Genomic DNA, 21396 nt, shown 5'->3' with positions numbered 1-21396 from the left:
GGGGCCAGAGAGATTGTACAGTGGGTGCATGACTGACCTGGGTTCAAATCCTGCCACCCCATGTGATGTGGTCCCCCGAGGCTGCCAGGAGTGAGTCCTGAGTGCAGAGCCAGGAGTAACCTCTGAGTACCATCATGCAATGGGAGTGGGATAGGGTGGGGGATGAGTTGGCTTTACATGGGGTCTACTTGGGTTCAGTCCCTGGCACCCTTTATGTTCTCCAGAACACTGCCAGGAGTGATCCTTGAGTTTAGAGCCAGGGGTAAGCCCTGAGCACTAGCATTGCCGGGTGTGAGCCCCCCCAAAAGAAAAAAAAAACACTCTGGGAGAGAAGAGAATTTTCTGGAAATTGGTGTCTCAGAATTACTATGTACTAAGTGTCTTCTTCACTCTCAGTGTAGTTTGGATAGAGAGGTTAGAGGAGGCTCAGAGCCCACTTAGCTGCCCCCACTATGCTGGATTCCTGCCTCCTCTACACATTCTGACCTCCATTCCATTACAGGTCCCCAAGGCCCTCCTGGAAGCCCTGGTCAGGCTGGAGCTGTGGGTACCCCCGGAGAGAGGGGACCTCCAGGCCCACCAGGGCCTTCTGGGCCCCCAGGTCCCTCAGCTCCTGTTGGACCACCCTATGCCCAGATCCAGCATGGTGAGTCCCTGGGGTCCCTGCAAGTTGAGGCAGAAATAGGGTGAGGTCAGCACATAGCCCTGAGGTGCCCATTCTGCTCTCTCAGGCACTATCTGTGGGCTGGTCCCGGTCTCTGCCAGCCCCTGGTGTGGGTGTCTGTCTCCTCTCCAGAGAAGTAAGACCACAGAGCAGGGCAAAGTGGAGGGCCATGTCAATCCAGGTGACCTGGAGGCCCCTTCTCAGAACCATGAGCTTTATGCCCTTTCCCAAGCTTGGAGTTGGCCTGGAGTCAACCCTCTAAGATCCTGGAAGACCAAGGCTCTGTCGCAGGAGCCAGCCTGGACCTCTGGAGGCCTTGCCCTGACCCCTACACCCCCCTGGAACTGATTCCTGATGAGTGTCCTCAACCCCTCCCAAGTCAGCCTCAGTGTGTGCTGCCTGAGGTGAGAGCCTATGACCCCATTGCTGCAGGTGCCTCAGTCACATGAAGCCAAGGCAGTGTAGTTTCCAGTGCTGCAGGGCCTGAGCACAGATGTCTGGCAGAGTTGGGACTGGAGCAATAGTACAGTGAATAGGGCACTTGCCTACTTCCATCCTTGGCATGTCATATGGTCCCCTGAGGAATAATTTCTGGATGTAGAACCAGGAATAATTCTTGTGCATCGTCAGGAGGTAGCCCAAAAGTAAAAACAGAAACAAAAGTAATCAGCAGAAGTCTGGCAGAGTAGAGGCCAGTCCGTGGTCACATTTCTTTTTTTTGTTTGTTTTTGGGCCACATCCGGTGACATTCAGGGGTTACTCCTGGCTATGTGCTCTGAAATCACTCAAGGTTTGGGGGACAATATGGGATGCCAGGGGATCGAACCATGGTCCATTCTAGGTTTGTGCGTACATGCAAGGCGCTTGCACCTCCGCACCACACCTTGCCCCCCCCCCCCACCGTGGTCACATTTGTTCATGATTTCCAACTGATCCTCAGCTGGACCAAACCCCGGTCCAATCTTGTGTGGCCCAGCCTGGTCAAAAGCCTTGATACAGGCGCCTAATGGCCCCAGCCTCTCTGTCCACAGTGCCCCAGGAAGTGGCTTATAAAACTTGCTCCTCCCCTCTACCCGCCAGCTCCCTCATGTCTTCCTTCCCTCCCAGGAGACTCACTTCTGTCCAATACCTTCACAGAGACCAGCAGCCACTGGCCCCACAGACCCTCTGGGCCCCCTGGACCCCCAGGCCCTGTGGGTAAGTTAAGTCTAGACAGGGTAAAGTGTGAGTTGACCAGAGTTAAGGCTGTTAGATGGAAGCTGATGGTGGGTGTCTGAGGACTGTCTTTATTCTAGGCCCACCCGGACCTCCTGGGCCTGTGGGCCTCCCTGGCAGTCCTGGTCATACGGTGAGTTATCTTTCAGAGGCTCCCACTCATGGTCCATTTGCTCTCCTCCTCATCCACTACCCTTCCATGAAAGTTTTGTCCAAGTAAGGCCAAAAAAGATGACAACTATCTCCCTGGACTCTGACACACGGGCAGTAGCTTGTAAAGAGAGCCCTTGCAGACCTTCCGACTCCAGGTCCCATCTTTGACCCATGGAACTTTTGTGATGTAGAGGTGTAGGCCAAGCTCACACCCCTCAAGCCCCAGACTGAGACCCTGTCTTGTTGCTTAGGGCCCCACAGGCCCCACTGGACCCAAAGGAGCGCCTGGACACCCAGGAGAGAAGGGCGAGAAAGTGAGTGTTGATACGCCCCCTGGTGGGAGGTTCTGGGAAGTTCCTGGAGCTCCGGATCTGAGGCTGACTCAGTTTCTCTCTACCACACAGGGGCTTCAGGGAGAGCCAGGTCCTCAAGGATCCATGGGGCAGCAGGTAAGTTTTTGCCAACACTTTGCACCCACTCTCTGCAACCAACCGATCTATCCACAACACAGGCTTCTGTTCCTGCGACCAGTTCCCTGTTTCTCTCTCCATCCCTCCTGGTCTCTGTCTGACCCTGTATTTCTTTCCCTCTCAGCCTCTCTGAGTAAAGGTTAATATTTTGTGGGGAGAAGAGGCACAACCAGTGGTTCTCAGGGGTGACTTACTCCTGGCTCTGCACTCAGGAAGCACTCCAGCTCCAGGATCATATGGGAAGCCAGGAATCCTACTCACGGGAAAGACTAGCACCCTGACTGCTGTTCTATCACTCCAGCCCTCACAGACTGTAGTTTGACCAGTTTGCTTCATGTCCTTTGGGTGGGCGAGAAGATGACTTCATGGCAGTGTTTAGAGACCCTGTGATAATCAGCTCACCACAGTGGCCTCATAGTTCAATGCTTGGGCCCACTAGGGTGATACCCAGCAATAATAAAAGGAACCTTCCTCACTGGGGCTTGAACTCAGGGCCTTCCGCATAGAAAGATGTGTGCCCCACCCCTTTGAGCTACCTCCCTGCCTCGGGTTTCATGTACTTCAAAGCTTTATGATAAGACACATATATATTTAGAATTATTTTTGGTTTTTTTGGGAGGAGCCACACCCGTTGATGCTCAGGGGTTACTCCTGTCTATGCACTCAGAAATCACTCCTGGCTTGGGGGACCATATGGGACGCCGGGGGATCAAACCACAGTCCATCCTAAACTAGCACAGGCAAGGCAGACACCTTACTGCTTGCACCACTGCTCCGGTCCCTACATTTAGGACTTTAACATCTTGGTTCTTTCATTTTTGTAAAGTAACTGTCTTCCTCACCCTGATAATTACTCCTTATTTGCTTGTTTGTGAGCACATGGTGGCACTCAGGGATGATTCTTGGCTCTGCACCCAGAAATCACTCCTGGGAGGCTTGGAGAACCAAATGGGATGCTGGGGGTTGAACCCAGGTTTGTCCTGGGTCGGCAGCATGCAAGGCAAATGCCCTACTGCTGTATCATTGCTCTGGCCCTGTCCGTACTCCTTGTTTTGAACTGTACTTTGTTATTCAAAGAGCCAGGCTAGTTTTCTTGTTTGTATGTTTGTGGCCCATACTCTGCAGTGCTCTGGCTTGCGCCTGGCTCTGGACAGGCATCATTCCTGGCAGGGCGTAAGGGTGTGGGGTTCTATGAGGTGCTGGGAATTGAACCCGTGTGCAAAGAGAGCTCCCTACCCGCTGTACTATTGCTTCTGCTGCATGTCTTGATTATCCGGGGGATAACTATATACATACTTGTTTTATTTTTACAATTTAGTTGAGTTAACATGGTGCACTTTACTTATAAATAGGAACAGTACTATAACTGTATGAGTCTCCCCCTCCTGTCTCTTCTGTGCTATTGCAGGTGATATATTAAATACTGTTAAACGTTTGTTTGAAGTTTTAGTCCAGTGAATTTTACAGAAGTTAAGAAAACAAAGGGATGGGGCCGGAGAGATACCATGGAGGTAAGGCGTTTGCCTTTCATACAGAAGGACGGTGGTTCGAATCCTGGCATCCCATATGGTCCCCTGTGCCTGCCAGGGGTGATTTCTGAGCACAGAGCCAGGAGTAACCTCTGAGAGTCACTGGGTGTTGCCCAAAAACCAAAAAGAAAAAAGAAAAGAAAACAAAGGGATTGGGCTAGAGTGATAGCGCAGCAATAGGGCGTTTGCCTTTCACATGGCTGATCCAGGACAGACCTCTGTTCAATCTGTGGCATCCCAATTGGTCTCCCAAGCCAGGAGCGATTTCTGAGCACATAGTCAGGAATAACCCCTGAGTGTCACTGGTTGTGGACCAAAAACCAAAAAAAAATAAAAATAAAAATAAAAAAAGAAGAAGAAGAAGAGGAAGAGGAGGAGGAGGAGGAGGAGGAAAAGAAAGTGAATTTACTTTAATTCCTCTTTTACATGGGGGAGTTCCCTAAAAAGAAAAAAAAAACAACAAAGGTAAATAGTATTTGTTTGCTGTGAGTTTTTGGGCCACACCTGGTGGAGCTTAAGGGGTTACTCCTAGCTCTGCGCTCAGAAATCACTCCTGGCAGGCTCGGGGGACCATATCGGATGCCAGACTTCGAACCACCGACCTTCTGCATGCAAGGCAAATACCTTACCTCCATGCTACCTCTCTGGCCCCTGCAGAAGCTTTTTGATTTGATGTAGTCTCACTATTTAATTTTGTGGTTGTCCTTTGTCACTGTGTTTCCCTGACTGAAGACACCTATGCAATCAACTTTCTTTTTCTTTTTGGGGGGGAAAGTTTGTTTTGGGACTACACCTGAGAGTGTTCAGGGCTAACTCCTGGCTCTAGGTTGGCTTGGGAGCCCATATGTGGCGCCATGGATCAAACCCAGGTCAAACTCTTGCAAGGCAAATGCCCTACATGCTCCTGGTCCTGCAGTCAACCATCTGGAGAGTTCTGCTGATTGGGGTGTGTGTGTGTGTGTGTGTGTGTGTGTGTGTGTGTGTGTGTGTGTGTGTGTGTGTAAATTCTGGTTTAATCTTGACATTTTTGCTGTTTGTTTTTGTTTGGGGCCAAACTCAATAGTGTTCAGGTCTTACCCATATGGGATGCTGGAGATCAAACCCAGGTTGGCTGCATGAAAGGTCAAGTACCCTACTTACTATTTTATCACTCTGGCCCCTAATTTTGAGATCTTTAATTCACTTTGAGTTTACTTTTGTGAATAGTGTGAAATATTATATTTCTAATTTCAATTTTTTACTAGATAGCTATCTAGTTTTTCCAACAACGTTTGTTGAAGACAGTTTCCATGTTCCACTTCATATATTTATCTCCTTTGTCTTAACTGAGCTGCCCATAAATCTGGGGGCTTGACTCAGGACTCTCAGTTCTTTTCCATTGGTCTGCAGGTCTTTTAGGTCAGTCTCATGCAGTTTTGATTATTATAACTTTGTCATATATTCAAAGTTGAGAAACACAATGTTTACTAACCTTTTTTCTTATAATTTTCTTGACTATTTGGGAAGTTCTATGGTTCCATACAATTTTAGTGGTGTTTGTTTCATGTCCTTGAAAAAAGTCATTGAAATTTTAATGGTTAGAGCAGTTAGGGCAGTGGTCCTCAAACTATGGCCCACGGGGCCACATATTGTATTTGTATCTGTTTTGTTTCTTCATTGCAAAATAAGATCTATGCAGTGTGCATAAGAATTCATTCATAAGTTTTTATTATAGTCAGACCCTCCAGTGGTCTGAGGGACAGTGAATTGGCTCCCTGTTTAAAAAGTTTGAGGACCTCTGAGTTAGGGGTTCATTAAAATTGAGTGAAATGTGGGGCTGGAGTGATGTAACAGTAGAGTGTTTGCCTTGCATGTTGCTGACCTAGAACAGACCTTGGTTTGATCCCCTGGCATTCCATATTGTCCCCCAAGCCAGGAGCGATTTCTGAGCGCATAGCCTGGAGTAACCCCTAAGCACCACCAGGTTTGCCCCCCACCAAAACAAATTGAGTGAAATGTACAGAAAATTTCTATATATTCTTAGGACAGCTTAGGCCACCCTAGTAAGAGCCAATGAATCTACAGTTAAATGTCATTATCACCCAAAACCCATAGTCAAAATGAGGGTTGGCTCTTGCTTTTTAGCCATGGAATATCATATCATATAGTTTCACTGCAATACAAACCCTCTGTGCTGGGCTGAAGAGATAGCATGGAGGTAAGCCTTTTGCCTTTCATGCAGAAGGTCATTGCTTCGAATCCCGGCATCCCATATGGTCCCCTGAGCCTTCTGGGAGTAACCCCTGAGCGCTGCCAGATGTGACCCCAAAAAAAAAATTCTCTGTGCTGGGGATTGGGAGATAATCCAAAGGGTTGTGATGTATGCCTGGTTTGCACAAGGCCCCAAATTTGGTCCTTGTACCTAATTGCCCCCCCACCTCCAAAACTAGCTGATGTAGACCTGTAGGCCACCCAAGGTGGCTCCCCAAAAAGTTGTTTGTTGGTCTGCCTCTTCACTCCTCTTTCCCTTCAAACCCTTGATAACTATTTACATTTCTTTCTTTTATATTTTTGGTTTTGTTTTTGGGCCACACTTAGCAGCGCTCAGGGTTACTCCTGGTTCTGCATTCAGAAATCACTCCTGGAGGGGCCAGAGAGATAGCATGGAGGTTAGGTGTTTGCCTTGCAAGCAGAAGGACGGTGGTTCGAATCCCAGCATCCCATATGGTCCCCCGAGCCTGCCAGGAGCAACTTCTGAGCGTAGAGCCAGGAGTAACCCCTGAATGCTACCGGATGTGACCCAAAAACCAAAAACAGACAAACAAAAAATATCACTACTGGCAGGCTCGGGGGACCTGAGATGCCAGGATCAAACCTGGGTTGGCTGCATGCAAAGCAAATGCCCTACCCACTGTGCTATCACTCCAGCCTTTACATGTCTACTGTCTTTATTATTTTCTCTTTCCAGAATGTTTGCAGTTGACATCATGAAGTAGATAGTTTTTGCAGAGTAATTCTTTTCACATAATAAAATGCATTGAAATTTTCTCCCTGACTTTTCATGGCTTCTACTGATTTATTTTTAATGAATAATATTCATTGTCTGAATATACTACAGTTTACTTATCTACTCACCCAAAATTCATCTTGGCTGCATACAAGCTTGGGCCATTATGAATAGCATGGCTCTAAAGACCCATGGAAATTTGTGTGGGCTCATAAGCATTCTATTCATTCGGGTCACTATCTTCATTTTGTAAGGAACTGCCAGGCCAACAGCTCAGCGGGCAGAATATGCTTTGCTGTGAAAGGCAGGGGTTTCATCCCCATATTGTTTCTTGATCACCACCCAGCACAGAACTGGGAGTAATCCTGAGCACCACAGGATGTGATGTAAAAACTAAACTAAATAAAACAAGCAAAAACAAAAAAAATACAAAACCCCCTACCAATGCATCTTCCATAGTGGCTCTATATTTTGCATTCCTGTCAGCGAGTGAGAGTTTCTGTACTCACTTTTATTTTTATTTTTATTATTTATTTATTTATTGTTTTTGTTTTGGGCCACACCCGGTGACGCTCAGGGGTTAGTCCTGGCTATGCGCTCAGAAATCACTCCTGGCTTGGGGGACCATATGGAACCTGGGGATCGAATCGAGGTTTATCCTGGATCAGCTGCATGCAAGGTAAATGCATTACCACTGCACTATCGCTTCAGCCCTATTTATTTTTGGTTGGGGGCCACACCCAAAAATCAAGGGGTTACTTTCTGTGCTCAGAAATCTCTCCTGGCAGGATCAGAGGACCATATGAGATGCTGGGGATCAAACCCCAGTCCATCCTGGGCTGGCCACGTGCAAGGCAAACACCCTACCACTGTGCTGTCTCTCCGGCCCATCACTTATTTTTTTTTTTATTTTTTTTTTTGGTTTTTGGGTCACACCCGGCGGTACTCAGGGGTTACTCCTGGCTGTCTGCTCAGAAATAGCTCCTGGCAGGCACGGGGGACCATATGGGACACCAGGATTTGAACCAACCACCTTTGGTCCTGGATCGGCTGCTTGCAAGGCAAACGCCCCTGTGCTATCTCTCCGGGACCCATCACTTTTATTTTTAAATCAGTTTAAAATGTGGTTTATTTGGGGCCAGAGAGATAGCACAGGGGCGTTTGCCTTGCAAGCAGCCAATCCAGGACCTAAGGAGGTTGGTTCGAATCCCTGTGTCCCATATGGTCCCCTGTGCCTGCCAGGGGCTATTTCTGAGCAGATAGCCAGGAGTAACCCTTGAGCACCACCGGGTGTGGCCCAAAAACCAAAAAAAAACAAAAACAAAAACAAAGGTTTATTTGGGGCCGAGGTGGCGCTAGAGGTAAGGTGTCTGCCTTGCAAGCGCTAGCCAAGGAAGGACCAAGGTTCAATCCCTCGGTGTCCCATATGATCCCCTAAGACAGGGGCAATTTCTGAGCGCTTAGCCAAGAGTAACCCCTGAGCATCAAACGGGTGTGGCCCAAAAAACCAAAAAAAAAAAAAAAATGTGGTTTATTTCCACATCACACAACTGGGAGGGTGCAATATAAAACCTAGTCAGTCATTTTTATTTGTTTATATATTTGTATTTTTGACACACCAGTGATGCTCAGGGATTACTCCTAGCTCTGCACACAGGAATCACTCCAGGTGAGCTTAGGAGGACCATATGGGATGCTGGAGATTGAACCTAGACTGGCAGCCCAAAAGGCAAATACCCTACATGCTGTACTATTGTTCTGGACCCCATTAATCATTTATTCTGAATAATCTATAAATCTGGATAATATAAACCTCTGGATAATCAGTTAGCTTGAGGAAAAACCTTTCCTTATAAGATTTTTCTACCTAGTAAGTGAAAATGCAAAGGTGAAAAATGCATTTGGCAAACCCTAGTGAATGAAACGATCTGAAGCAGGGGGGGGGAGGCAGAGTGATAGCGCAGTGGTAGGGCGTTTGCCTTGCATGCGGCTGACCCAGGACAGATGCAGGTTCGATCCCCGGCATCCCATATGGTCCCCCAAGCCTGCCAGAAGTGATTTCTGAGCACAGAGCCAGGAGTAACACTTGAACACCGCCAAGAGTAACCCAAAAACAAAAACAAAAACAGATCTGGATATTTTAGGGTATTCGGAGGGTTGAACCACACCTGGCAATGTCCACGGATCACTCCTGGTGAGCTCAGGGGACCATATGGGTGCTGAGAATTGGACCCACAGCTGTCAAGTGCAGAGCAGACACTTGACCGCTGTACTGTAGGTCCCACCCCCACTCCATGACCCTGGGCCTCCAACACGTGGTAACTCAGTTCTTCACTGCCCTGGGGAATGTTCCTGTGACAGTTTCTGCTCCAGTAAGCTGTGAGCGCTTGTCTGTCTCTGCAGTGTTTCCTGTGACCTCGTTTCTTTAGTGGATCTAGAAGAGTTGTTTGTTTCATCTTGTTCAGCATTTATTTCATCTGTTTTTAGGACAAAGTGGCACTTTCTGAGCCTTTTATTTATTTTTTTGGTTTTTGGCCCACACCCGGTGACGCTCAGGGGTTATTCCTGGCTATACGCTCAGAAATCACCCCTGGCTTGGGGAACTACATGGGATGCCAGGGGATTGAACTGCGGTTCATTCTAGGCTAGTGCTTGCACCCTGTGCCACCGCTCCAACCCCCAGTTTCTGAGCTTTTTGAAGATTCCCACCAGAAACCAGAAATCTGTTTTATTTTCAGTAAGATATGTGGAGCCAAAGCAATAACACAATGGGTAGGGTATTTGCCTAGTACGTGGCCTACCCAGGTTTGATCCCTCGCATCCCACATGGTCCCCCGAGCCTGCTAAGAGTGATTTCTTTTCCTTCCTTCCTTCCTTCCTTCCTTCCTTCCTTCCTTCCTTCCTTCCTTCCTTCCTTCCTTTCTTCCTTCCTTCCTTCCCTCCCTCCCTCCCTCCTTCCTTCCTTCCCTCCCTCCTTCTTTCCTTCCTTCCTTCCTTCCTTCCTTCCCTCCCTCCTTCCTTCCTTCCCTCCCTCCTTCTTTCCTTCCTTCCTTCCTTCCTTCCTTCCTTCCTTCCTTCCTTCCCTCCCTCCTTCTTTCCTTCCTTCCTTCCTTCCTTCCTTCCTTCCCTCCCTCCTTCCTTCCTTCCCTCCCTCCCTCCCTCCTTCTTTCCTTCCTTCCTTCCTTCCCTCCCTCCTTCCCTCCCACCCTCCCTCCTTTCCTTCCTTCCTTCCTTCCTTCCTTCCTTCCTTCCTTCCTTCCTTCCTTCCTTCCTTCCTTCCTTCCTTCCTTCCTTTCCTCCCTCCCTCCCTCCCTCCCTCCCTCCCTCCTTCCTTCCTTCCTTCCTTCCTTCCTTCCTTCCTTCCTTCCTTCCTTCCTTCCTTCCTTCCTTCCTTCCTTCCTTCCTTCCTTCCTTCCTTCCTTCTTTTTTTGTTTTTGGATCACACCCAGTAGCACTCAGGGTTACTCCTGGCTCTATGCCTCTATGCTCAGAAATCGCTCCTAACAGACTCAGGGGACCATATGGGATGCCGGTATTCGAACCACCATCCTTCTGCATGCAAGGCAAACACCCTACCTCCATGATATCTCTCTGGCCCCACCATGAGTGACTCTTGAGTGCAGAGCCAGGAGTAACCCCTGAATGTTGCTGGGTGTGGCTCAAAAACAAAACAATAAGATGTGTATATTGGGAGGAGTGGTTAATAAGTATTGCACCTTCCCCCATTCCTGCTCTCTCTTCACTCCTTCCAGGGTCCTGTCAGTGCTAGGAACCCCATAAATCACTGAGGGATTTCTTGTTTGTTTGTGTATTTGTTTTGGAGGGTTGGGCCACACCCAGCGAGGCCCTCAGGTGTTATTCCTGGCTCTGCACTTAGAAATTGTTCCTGGCAGGTTCAGGGAAAGTGGACATACGGGATGCCTTGGATCAAACTCGTGTCCGTCCCATTGCAGCTGTGTGCAAGGCAAAGAGCCCTACAGCTGTGCTATCCCTCTGCCCCCAGTGTATTTGTTTTTGTTTGTTTGTTTGGGGCCACACCAGGCTGTGCTCAGGACTTATACCTAGCTCTGTGCTCAGGAATCATTCTAGGGGGCATTTGGGATACTAGAGATCAAACCCTGCTTGGCTGCATGCAAGACAAGTACCATACCTACTATACTTACTGTCTCTCCAAGCCTCAATGAGGGGTCTGTTAATATTTTAAAATATTTTTTTTCCTAACTAATTTCATTTGAATTCTTGGATTGACTAGTTGTTTTGTTTTTGGCCACACCCATGGCGCTCAAGGGTTATTCCTAGCTCTGCACTCAGGGGTTACTCCTAGCTCTGTGCTCATAAATCTCTCCTGGGGGGCCAGGCGGTGGCGCTAAAGGTAAGGTGCCTGCCTTACCTGCGCTAGCCTAGGACGGACCGCGGTTCGATCCCCCAGTGTCCCATATGGTCCCCCAAGCCAGGAGCAACTTCTGAGCACATAGCCAGGAGTAACCCCTGAGCGTTACCGGGTGTGGCCCAAAAACCAAAAAAAAAAAAAAAAAAAAAAAAAAAAAGAAATCTCTCCTGGCAGGCTCAGGGGACCATATGGGATGCCAGGGCTCGAATTCTGTTTCTATCCTGGTCAGCCTCAATGCAAGGCAAACACCCTATCACTGTGCTATCACTCTGGCCCCTCTATTGGATTCTATTTTGGTTGCCATATTCTGAAATCACCACTGATTCAACTTTATTCTTTTATTTATTTGTTTGTTTGTTTTGGGACCACACTCGGTGATGCTCAGGGCTATGCACTCAGAAATCACTCCTGGCTTGGGGGACCATATGGGATGCTGGGGGATCGAACTGCAGTCCATCCTAGGTCAGCGTGTGCAAGAAAAATGCCCTACTGCTGTGCCACCACTCTGGCCCCTCAACTTCGTTCTTTTTTTGTTTGTTTTGGTTTGGTTTTTGGGTCACACCCGGCAGCGCTCAGGGGTTACTCCTGGCTCTACACTCATAAATCGCTCCTGGCAGGCTTGGGGGGCCATATGGGATGCTGGGATTCAAACCACCATCCTTCTGCATGCAAGGCAAACGCCTTACCTCCATGCTATCTCTCCAGTCCCTCAACTTCATTCTTTAACATATTTATCAGAGAAATTTTAACTTGCTAGTTCAGACATTTGGGTTGGTGAGGCATCTATTTTTATTTTGTTTTGAGGCCACACCCAGCAGTACTCAGGGATTACTCCTTACTCTGTGCTCTGGGATCACTCCTGGTGGGCTCTGAGGATGGATGATATGGGATGCTGGTGATCAAACCAAGGTCAGAAACATGCAAAGCAAATAAATGTCCTCCTGTTGTACTATCACTCTGGCCTCAAAAGTATCTGGTTCTTATTGCTGCTTTTCCTCTTTTCTGTGTTTTCACATGTCTGGAAATTGGGGTGGGAGTGGGAGACACATCCCGGGCAGTGCCAGGCTACTTTAACACTGTACAGCAATGGGCTGGATGCTGGGGCTGGAAGGGGTGGAGCTGTTCCGGTTCCTCAGTGGTGGAACCAGGAGAGGCCCCCAGTGGTGTTCAGGGCCACACGCACAGTGCTGGAGGTGCCAGAGGGTGTGGGGGTATGCCATGTGGTGTCACAAGGTTCAAACTCACCTCCCAGCAAGCACATGCAGTGTATACACCCTGACTCCTGAGTTCTCTCCTGCCACATGTCCAGTAATATCTCCTGTGTCCTGGATTCATTGAGAAGTGTCAGGAGAATCTACTATCTTTCTCTTGCTGTTCCTCTAGCATAGTTAAATTATCAATGGATTCTTTTGTTCTTTGAAGCATCATAGGAAACAGTTCATTCTGGGGGCTGGAGTAATGGCACAATGGTAGGGCATTTGCCTTGTACATTGCCGAGCCAGGACAAATCCAGGTTTTTGTTTGTTTTCTTTTGTTTTTTTTTTTTTTTTGGTTCACACCCGGCAGCGCTCAGGGGTTGCTCCTGGCTCTTTGCTCAGAAATCACTCCTGGCAGGCTCGGGAGACCATATGGGATGCTGAGATTCAAACCTCCATCCTTCTGCATGCCAGGCAAACACCTTGCCTTCATGCTATCCCTCCGGCCCCCAGACCTGGTATTGATCCCCAACATCCCATATGGTCCTCTGAGCCAGCTAGGAGTTTTTGTTTTTGTTTTTTTTTTGGGGGGGGGCACACCTGGTGATGCTCAAGGGTTACACCTGGCTATGCACTCAGAAATCACTCCTGACTTTGGGGAACCATATGGGACACTGAGGGATCAAACCGCAGTCCATCCTAGGTTAGCGTGTGCAAGGCAGATGCCCTACCGCTTGCGCCATTTTGCTTCGGCCCCAAGGAGCAATTTCTGAGTGCAAAGCCAGGAATAATAACCCTTGAGCACCACCAGGTGTGCCCCCCCCTAAAAAAAAAGAAACAGTTCTTTCTGGTAGCTTGAACCATAGTACATCAGGCAGGGTGCTTGCCTTGCACAATGCCAACCTGCATTTGATCCCCAGCACCCCATATGGTTACCCATATGCCTTGCCAGAAGTGATCCTTTAGCACAGGGCCAGGAATATTCCCTTATTACAGTTGGGTGTGGCAAAAAAAACAAAAATGAAAGCAAACAAAAACAAAAAAGATGTCCTTTATTCAGTTCTTCAGATTGGGAGCCATACCTGACAATGTTCAGAGGTTACTCTTGGCTCTGTGCTCAGAGATCATTCCTGGCAGTACTTGGGGGGCCATTGGGTGTGCCAGATCAAATCTGGCAGTGCTTGTAATGCCAGTGCCCTGCCAGCTGCACTACCGCTCAGGCCCCCTGAACAGTTCATTCCGACGCTGCCCTTTGTTCTAGAGCAAATTCTTTGGTCCTGTGATGTGGTCTTTGTCCTTAATGCGAGGCCTTTCCGGAGTTTCAGTAGAAAGACTTAGATGTTGACCTGTTTCTGGAACTTCGTGAGGTTCCGAACTTTGTCTCCCACAGCTCAAGCAATAAGCTTGTGCCCTGAGAGAAAAATCCCTAAGCAGGGCTGTGCCTTGTGTTTCACGGCGGTGAAGGAAGGCACGTGTCATGCGTGTGGCTGACCCCAGTTCTATCCCAGCACCGCCTACAGGGGATAGCCTTGGGGATTGATCTCCAAGTACCCTGGGGTGATCCAAGTGTGAGTATAAGCACCACTGTGTATTCTGCCCTCGCTGGGAACTGTTGCACAGCTTATAGGACTCTTCTCCAAATTGTAATTATTTGGTTTAGGGGTCACCCTTGCAGAGCTCAGAGATTCCTCCTGGCTTGGCTCAGGATCACTCCTAGCAGGCTTATGGGTGTGCCTTTTAGGGTGCCAGGGATGGAACTGGCACTCCTCAGACTCTCCCAGATAGCACCCTACCCATTGTGCTATCTCTCTGCCCCCCCAACTTTTTTCTGTGTTTATCAGGCAGAAGCTGCACTTCTGTCTCTGTCTCCGCATCCTTCCTCGCCACCCCCAATTCACTGCTTCACCTCTGTCTCTCCTTGCAGGGAGAACCTGGCCTCAAAGGAGACCCTGGAGAGAAGAGCCACTGGGTAAGCATTGGGCCTTAGTCCTCTCCTGCCCCAGCCACCCAAGAGACCCTCTTTTCACTAGCAGGCCCAGGAAGGGGCCTGGCCTCCAAATCCTCACCACGCCTGGCCTCACGCAAGACACCTCCATGCCTCACTCTCCTTCCCACTCCTGACATCTCCCCCTCCAGAAATCTCCACACTTTGTCTTTTCTTCTTTGTTTGTTTGTTTTTGTTTTTTGTGTTTTTTTTTTTGGTTTTTTTGTTTTGTTTTGTTTTGTTTTTTTGGTTTTTGGGTCACACCCGGCAGTGCTCAGGGGTTATTCCTGGCTCCAGGCTCAGAAATTGCTCCTGTCAGGCACAGGGGACCATATGGGATGCCAGGATTCGAACCGATGACCTCCTGCATGAAAGGCAAACACCTTACCTCCATGCAATCTCTCCGGCCCCACATTTTGTCTTTTCATATGCTAGGCTCCACCATATCACTAGGTTGTTTGGGCTAGCCCTTTCCAAACTGCACCCCCAACCTCCATAGTGCCTCTCTGCCAGAGAGGTCTTTGGTCTCTTCACCAAAGACTGGGAAGCTTAGTGGCAGTTTTCAAGACACACAGGTGTGTCACCTAATGGGATGGGGAAGGGAGCTTAGTGGAGCAGGAAACTACCCAGTCCCCCAGAGACAGAAGGAAAGGGGACGCAGAAATCACATTTCCCAAAGCCTCAAGTCTCACACAGGCCTTGTAACCAACCATACAGAGTGATGGGAGTGAGACAATTCAGGTCTAGAAATGGTCTGACCCAGGAGACCTGTGTGGAGGGCCTAGGGGCATCCCCGCCTCCTGTGCAGGCACCTGGATGCTGTTCCTGAAGGCAGACTTGGGGAGACAAGACAGGCTGGGCACTGAAAAGACCCAGATGCTTCTTGGAGGCTGGTGTCCCCCCATCTCTTCTCTTACTCGGACACCCTCCCTCCCGGCAAACATTCATCAGGGAGGGCCCGGTAGGGAGGCCCAACACCTGCCCGCCCTCTCGGCTCCTAATGTGGGGTCAGTGATGGATACAGCCGTGGGAGCCCTTGCATGAGCACCCCCATGCCTTTCCTACCTCCTGGGCTCTGCTACCTTGTCCCCTGTTCTGAAATGAGCTCATAGTCTGCAGGGACCTGAGCTGGGGGGCAGTGTCTGAGCCCCTCTCTGCCTCTGGGTCCCCTGCACCAGCCACTCCTAGGGAATGAGGTCTAGAAATCTCTGCCTAGCCCAGAAGGACAGCAAGACAGACGAGGGAGGCCGGATAGCCCTGTGCAGAGGATCACTGAAAATGAATGCCTGACCTTTCCTAGTTCAGCCTTCAACCAGACCAGGCCCAATGGTGGGAGGGGGTCCCCAAGAGGTAGCAGGGCCCCTCCCTTCCCCTCCTCTGCCTCCCCCTCACTCACCTGCACTTCTGTCCCTGCTTGCTGCCTGCCTGGGAAGGGGGCTTCCTGGACTGGGGTCTGCATGAAGCTTGGGAGTTGGAATGATTGGGATGGATGGAGGTGAGGCCCAGTGAGGGGTCCGGTGTGGGATAAGAGATACTCAGCCCCCCCCCCCCCCCCCCCCCCCCCCCCCGCCCCACTTCATTCAATGAAACTTTTCTAGGCCAGACTCGGTCTGTGGCTCATCAGTGACGCCCAGTGGTCAGGGGCAGCACTGCAGCACAACTTGGGCATAGTCACAGCCAGTTTAGACCAAAGTTGGTAACACTTTGTTTAGACAGGAAAAAACTGGGGCCTTGCTCTGCCCAGAAAATTGTGGGGAGAACTGTAATTAAGTACCAGGCTTTTCAGCTCTCAAGACTAGAGAAACCTGAATCCGAGTGATAGCACAGTGATAGGGCATTTGCCTTGCACACGGATGGACCTGGGTTCAATCCCGGGCATCCCATACAGTCCCCTGAACCTGCCAGGAGTGATTTCTGAGAGCAGAGCCAGAAATCACCCGAGCACCGCTGGGTGTGGCCCAAAAAACAAAGAAGAAAAGACTAGAGAAACCAGCTCAGTCTCCTAAGCAACTCCTGGTGGATGCAAGACCCCCCCCCCAAAATCCAGAGAATATAAACTTGTGGGGCAGAGGTTGTTCAAGGACCTCGACACATATCAAGGGGCAGATTGAGACAGATTAGGATGAGATGGAGGGGCTGGAGAGATAGCATGGAGATAGGGTGTTTGCCTTGCATGCAGAAGGACGGTTGTTCGAATCCCAGCATCCCATTTGGTCCCCCAAGCCTGCCAGGAGCGATTTCTGGGTGAAGAGCCAGGAGTAACCCCTGAGTGCTGCCGGGTGTGACGCCCCCCAAAAAAAAAGAAAGAAAGAAAAGGATGAGATGGAAATCAAAGAGACTTCCAGGACCATATTCAGAAATTTGAACCTCAAAACAAATCAACAAGGATTTGAACTTGGTTCCACAGATGGTGGGAGTCATTGAAATTTTTTTTGGAGTGTGAATTTTAGGACCACACCTGACAGTGCTCAGAAGCGATTCCTGCCTCTGTGCTCAGGTGTGACAACTGATTGCTCAAGGGACCCTATGCGGTGCTGAGGCAGAAGCATGTTACTTCCTGCACTCTCTCTCCTTACTTTTTTGTTTTTTGGGGGGCACACCCATTTGATGCTCAAGGATTATTCCTGGCTATGTGCTCAAAATCGCTCCTGGCTTGGGGGACCATATGGGACACCGGGGGAATCGAACCGGTGTTGGTCTTAGGCTAGTGTTTGCTAGACACTTTACCTCTAGCACCACCTCTCGGGCCCCATCCTCTCCTACATTCACTGAAGTTTTCATAAATAGGGGAAATCTGTGTCAGATATTTTTGTGTTTGTTTGTTTGTTTGGTTGGTTTTGGGTCACATCCAGCGGTGCTTAGGGGCTACTCCTGGCTCTGCACTCAGAAATCACTCCTGGCAGGCACGGGAGATTATATGGGATGCTGGGATTCGAACTACCATCCATCCTGGATCATCTGTGTGCAAGGCAAACGCTCTACTGCTGCGCTATCTCTCCAGTCCAGATTTTTTTTGTTTTTTTGAAGATCCTCCTGATTGCTTTGTGAACAAAGGATGGGAAAAGGGAGTGAAGCAAGAGGAGAGAAAGTGAGAGAGAGAGAGAGAGAGAGAGAGAGAGAGAGAGAGAGAGAGAGAGAGAGAGAGAGAGAGAGAACAGTGGTGATGGCAGGTGGAGGTGAGACACTTGTGGAGTCGTTTGGCTGTGGTGAGAGGAAAAATGAGGGACGTGTCTGACTGCAGTGACAGCCTGAAGCAGTAGGCAGGCTGGGTGCTATCATGGGCAGTTGGAGCTCCTGTGTTGTGCTGAGCAGGATAACCCCCAGGCCCTGGACCCTCAAATCAGGCACGGAGAGGAGGCCAGGAAAACCATTGGCACGGGCCCGGAGAGATAGCACAGTGGCGTTTGCCTTGCAAGCAGCCGATCCAGGACCAAAGGTGGTTGGTTCGAATCCCGATGTCCCATATGGTCCCCTGTGCCTGCCAGGAGCTATTTCTGAGCAGACAGCCAGGAGTAACCCCTGAGCACAGCTGGGTGTGACCCAAAAACCAAAAAAAAAAAAAAAACAGAAAACCACTGGCACAACTCCTGCCAATATCCCATCCGAGATCATCTGCTAGCATCTTGGAAGAACTGGCCCAAGTAGTGGAATTCTTTTGCTTGTTTATTTGTTTTTGTTTTTTGTTTGTTAGTTATTTTGGGGTTTTTTTTTTTTTTGGCCATACCTGGAGGTGCTCAAGGGTTATTCCTGGCTGTACACTCAGAAATCACTCCTGGCAGGCTCAGGGGACCATATGGGATGCTAGGATTTGAACCACCATCCTTCTGCATGCAAGGCAAACACCTTACCTCCATGCTATATCTTCGGCCCAATCAGGGTTTTATTAAGACCAAAATCTCTCTTCATAAAGTGGGGAGGACGTGCTGGAGAAATAATACAGTGGGTAGGGCACTTGTCGTGCATGCAGCCAATTGGGGTTTAATCCCTGGTATCCCATATGGTTCCCCAAATACCACCAGGAGTGATCCCTGAGCACAGAGACAAAAGTGACCCAGGTACATCATCAGGTGTGTGTCCCCCCCAAACCAAAACCAAAAAGGGGGAGCGGATATGGTGAAACAGCTTCATGGGCTGCATTCTTCCATGGAGGCCTGGGTTCCATCCCTACCACATGTTCTTATGAACACCGCTGGGATCAACCCCTGAATTCTTATTTGTACCGCTGAGCATTAGTTTTCTCTTTGATTCATATTTATTGTGAGTTAGACTTTTTATTTTGTTTTGTTTTGGGTCGCACTCGGCAGCGCTCAAGGGTTACTCCTGGCTCTAGTCTCAGAAATCACTCCTGGCAGGCTCGGGGGACCATATGGGATGCCAGGATTCAAACCACCATTGTTTTGCATGCAAGGCAAATGCACTACCTCCATGCTATCTCTCTGGTCCCAAGTTACACTTTTTTTGAGTTACACTTTTTTTTTTTTTTTTTTTTTTGGTTTTTGAGTCACACCCGGCCACGCTCAGGGGTTACTCCTGGCTCTATGCTCAGAAATCGGTCCTGGCAGACTTGGGGGACCATATAGGATGCCGGGATTTGAACCACCGTCCTTCTGCATGCAAGGCAAACACACTACCTCCATGCTATCTCTCTAGCCCCTGAGTTACACTTTTTTTTTTTTTTTCTTTTTGGTTTTTGGGCCACACCCGGTGACGCTCAGGGGTTACTCCTGGCTATGTGCTCAGAAGTCGCTCCTGGCTTGGGGGACCATATGGGACGCCAGGGGATCGAACCGCGGTCCTGTCCAAGGCTAGCGCAGGTAAGGCAGGCACCTTACCTCTTGCGCCACCGCCCGGCCCCTGAGTTACACTTTTAAATTATGATTTACTTGGTCCTTTTGCAGTAACATTGGTTTAAAACTTCATATGAAGGCCGAAGAGGTAGTAAAACAGATAAGGTGCTTGCCTGGCAAACAGATGACCCAGGTTCAATCCCTAGCTCCACCAGGTCCTCCAAGCATTGCCAGAGGACCCCTGAATTCAGAGTCAGGAGGGATATTATCCAGAAAACAAAAAATAAATAAAACATGATAGGTTTCTAAACCTTTAACCATTTGTGGTTATGGAACTCCTAATCCATTTAAAAATAAATTATACTTCATCCACATCTGGGGCTGGTGAGGTGGCGCTAGAGGTAAGGTGTCTGACTTGCAAGCGCTAGCCAAGGAAGGACCGTGGTTCAATCCCCCAGCGTCCCATATGGTCCCCCCAAGCCAGGGGCTTAGCCAGGAGTAACCCCTGAGCATAAAACGGGTATGGCCCCCAAAAAATAAAAAAATAAAAAAAATAAAAAAACTTCATCCACATCTAAGACCTTGTATGCATCTTGAAATGTTATAGGACATGCTCAGAAAGAGCCACTATAATACCCACCCACCTAAGAAACCCAACGTTAATCCAGTAAAATGATACACTTTAGTACATAGCAGGTATGTATACATTTTACCTGTTGTCTCAAAAATACCTTTTAGAGCCTGCTTCTGTAATCTTGGTTTTTTGGGGGACCACGGGATGCTGGGGGATCAAACCACAGTCAGTCCTAGGCTAGCACTGGCAAGGCAGAACCTTACCACTAGCACCACCGCTCCAGATTACAGATTACAGATTACCCTTCTATAATCTTGGAAGGGGGATTACTTTGGTATGTGGTCCATAGTGACCCTGTGACCCCCATACCTCCAGGCTGCAGCAATAGGGGGTGAAGGTCCCCAGGGCCTGTGATACCTTCAAGAGTTGGATTATAATTGTGCTAATCTGCATTTTTGGCACAATCTCTTCACTTAATCTCTACTAAGTGAGGATGCCAAGAGACTCTCAGATATGTTGGGACTGGAATAGTTCAGTTTTCCACCTTCAAGCTGCTGGAATTAAGATCTCGACATTCCAGAAATAACTTTGGTCTGCATGAAGGAAGAGAAAGGAGCGAGGGAGTGTGGTGTCTTGGCAAGACTAGGGAAAGAGCACACAGATGGGGAGGCAGGAAAGGTGTGGGCCAGCTCGTGTCTGGCACGTGCGCTGGGCAAGAAGTCCCAAAAAGGGCCTACAGAGGAGGGGGCTCTCTGACCCTACTGCCACTTCCCCGGGCCTGGTGCTGGGGATGCTGCTGAGGTGAGAGGGTGAAGGGTTGGGGATGTGACTCTTGCTTTGCCATCAATCATCAGTTTGGGCAGGAGTGGGGGGAAATGGAATACAAGAGAATAAGGCTAAGGGTTTGGCTGCAGGGCAGGCAAGGATGGACCTGAAGCAACCAAAGCTTGGAAGAATGAGCCACTGGGTGAAGGTTGGAAAGGGTCCAGGCCTCTTCCTCAGCTTAGTTTTTATTTTTTGTTTGTCTGTTCATTGGTTTGGATTTTTTGGTGGGAAGTGGGCCCTACCCAGTAAATGCTCAGAGGTATCTCCTAGCAGATCTTAGTGGACCATTATGGGATCCTGGGGATTGAACCCAAGTGCAAGGCAAGCACTTTACAAGCTGTATTATCTCTTCATCTCCCCCTACCAGCCCCGTCCTTTTTTGTTGTTTGTTTTGGGGGGCCACACCCTGCAATACTCAGGGGTTACTTCTGGTTCTGTGTTCAGAAATCACTCCTGGCAGGCTCAGGGGACCATATGGGATGCTGGAAGTCGAACCTGGCTCCATCCTGGGTTGTCCGCATGCAAGGCAAATGTCCTACTGCTGTGTTATCACTCCAGCCCCCCCTCCCAGCTCATTATTTCTTGTTTTTTGGGGGTCACACCTGGTGGCACTCAGAAATTGC

At 49.1% G+C, this 21396-nt stretch overlaps 1 protein-coding gene across 1 annotated transcript in view; it reads left to right on the top strand.

The window, feature by feature from the left end:
- The window catches only part of EMID1 (EMI domain containing 1), a 52151-nt gene that overhangs the window by 23142 nt on the left and 7613 nt on the right, over positions 1-21396 (top strand). Inside the window, exons 9-14 of the mRNA XM_049789044.1 lie at positions 503-646; positions 1772-1861; positions 1960-2012; positions 2284-2346; positions 2437-2481; positions 14528-14572. Coding sequence (XP_049645001.1) covers positions 503-646; positions 1772-1861; positions 1960-2012; positions 2284-2346; positions 2437-2481; positions 14528-14572 — 440 coding nt within the window. The remainder of the gene's footprint in view (positions 1-502; positions 647-1771; positions 1862-1959; positions 2013-2283; positions 2347-2436; positions 2482-14527; positions 14573-21396) is intronic.

This window comes from Suncus etruscus, chromosome 15 (genome assembly GCF_024139225.1).
Source record: "Suncus etruscus isolate mSunEtr1 chromosome 15, mSunEtr1.pri.cur, whole genome shotgun sequence".
NCBI classification, from domain to species: domain Eukaryota; kingdom Metazoa; phylum Chordata; class Mammalia; order Eulipotyphla; family Soricidae; genus Suncus; species Suncus etruscus.
Note: the sequence above shows the minus strand (reverse complement) of the source record. Positions and strands in the feature narration are given on the sequence as shown.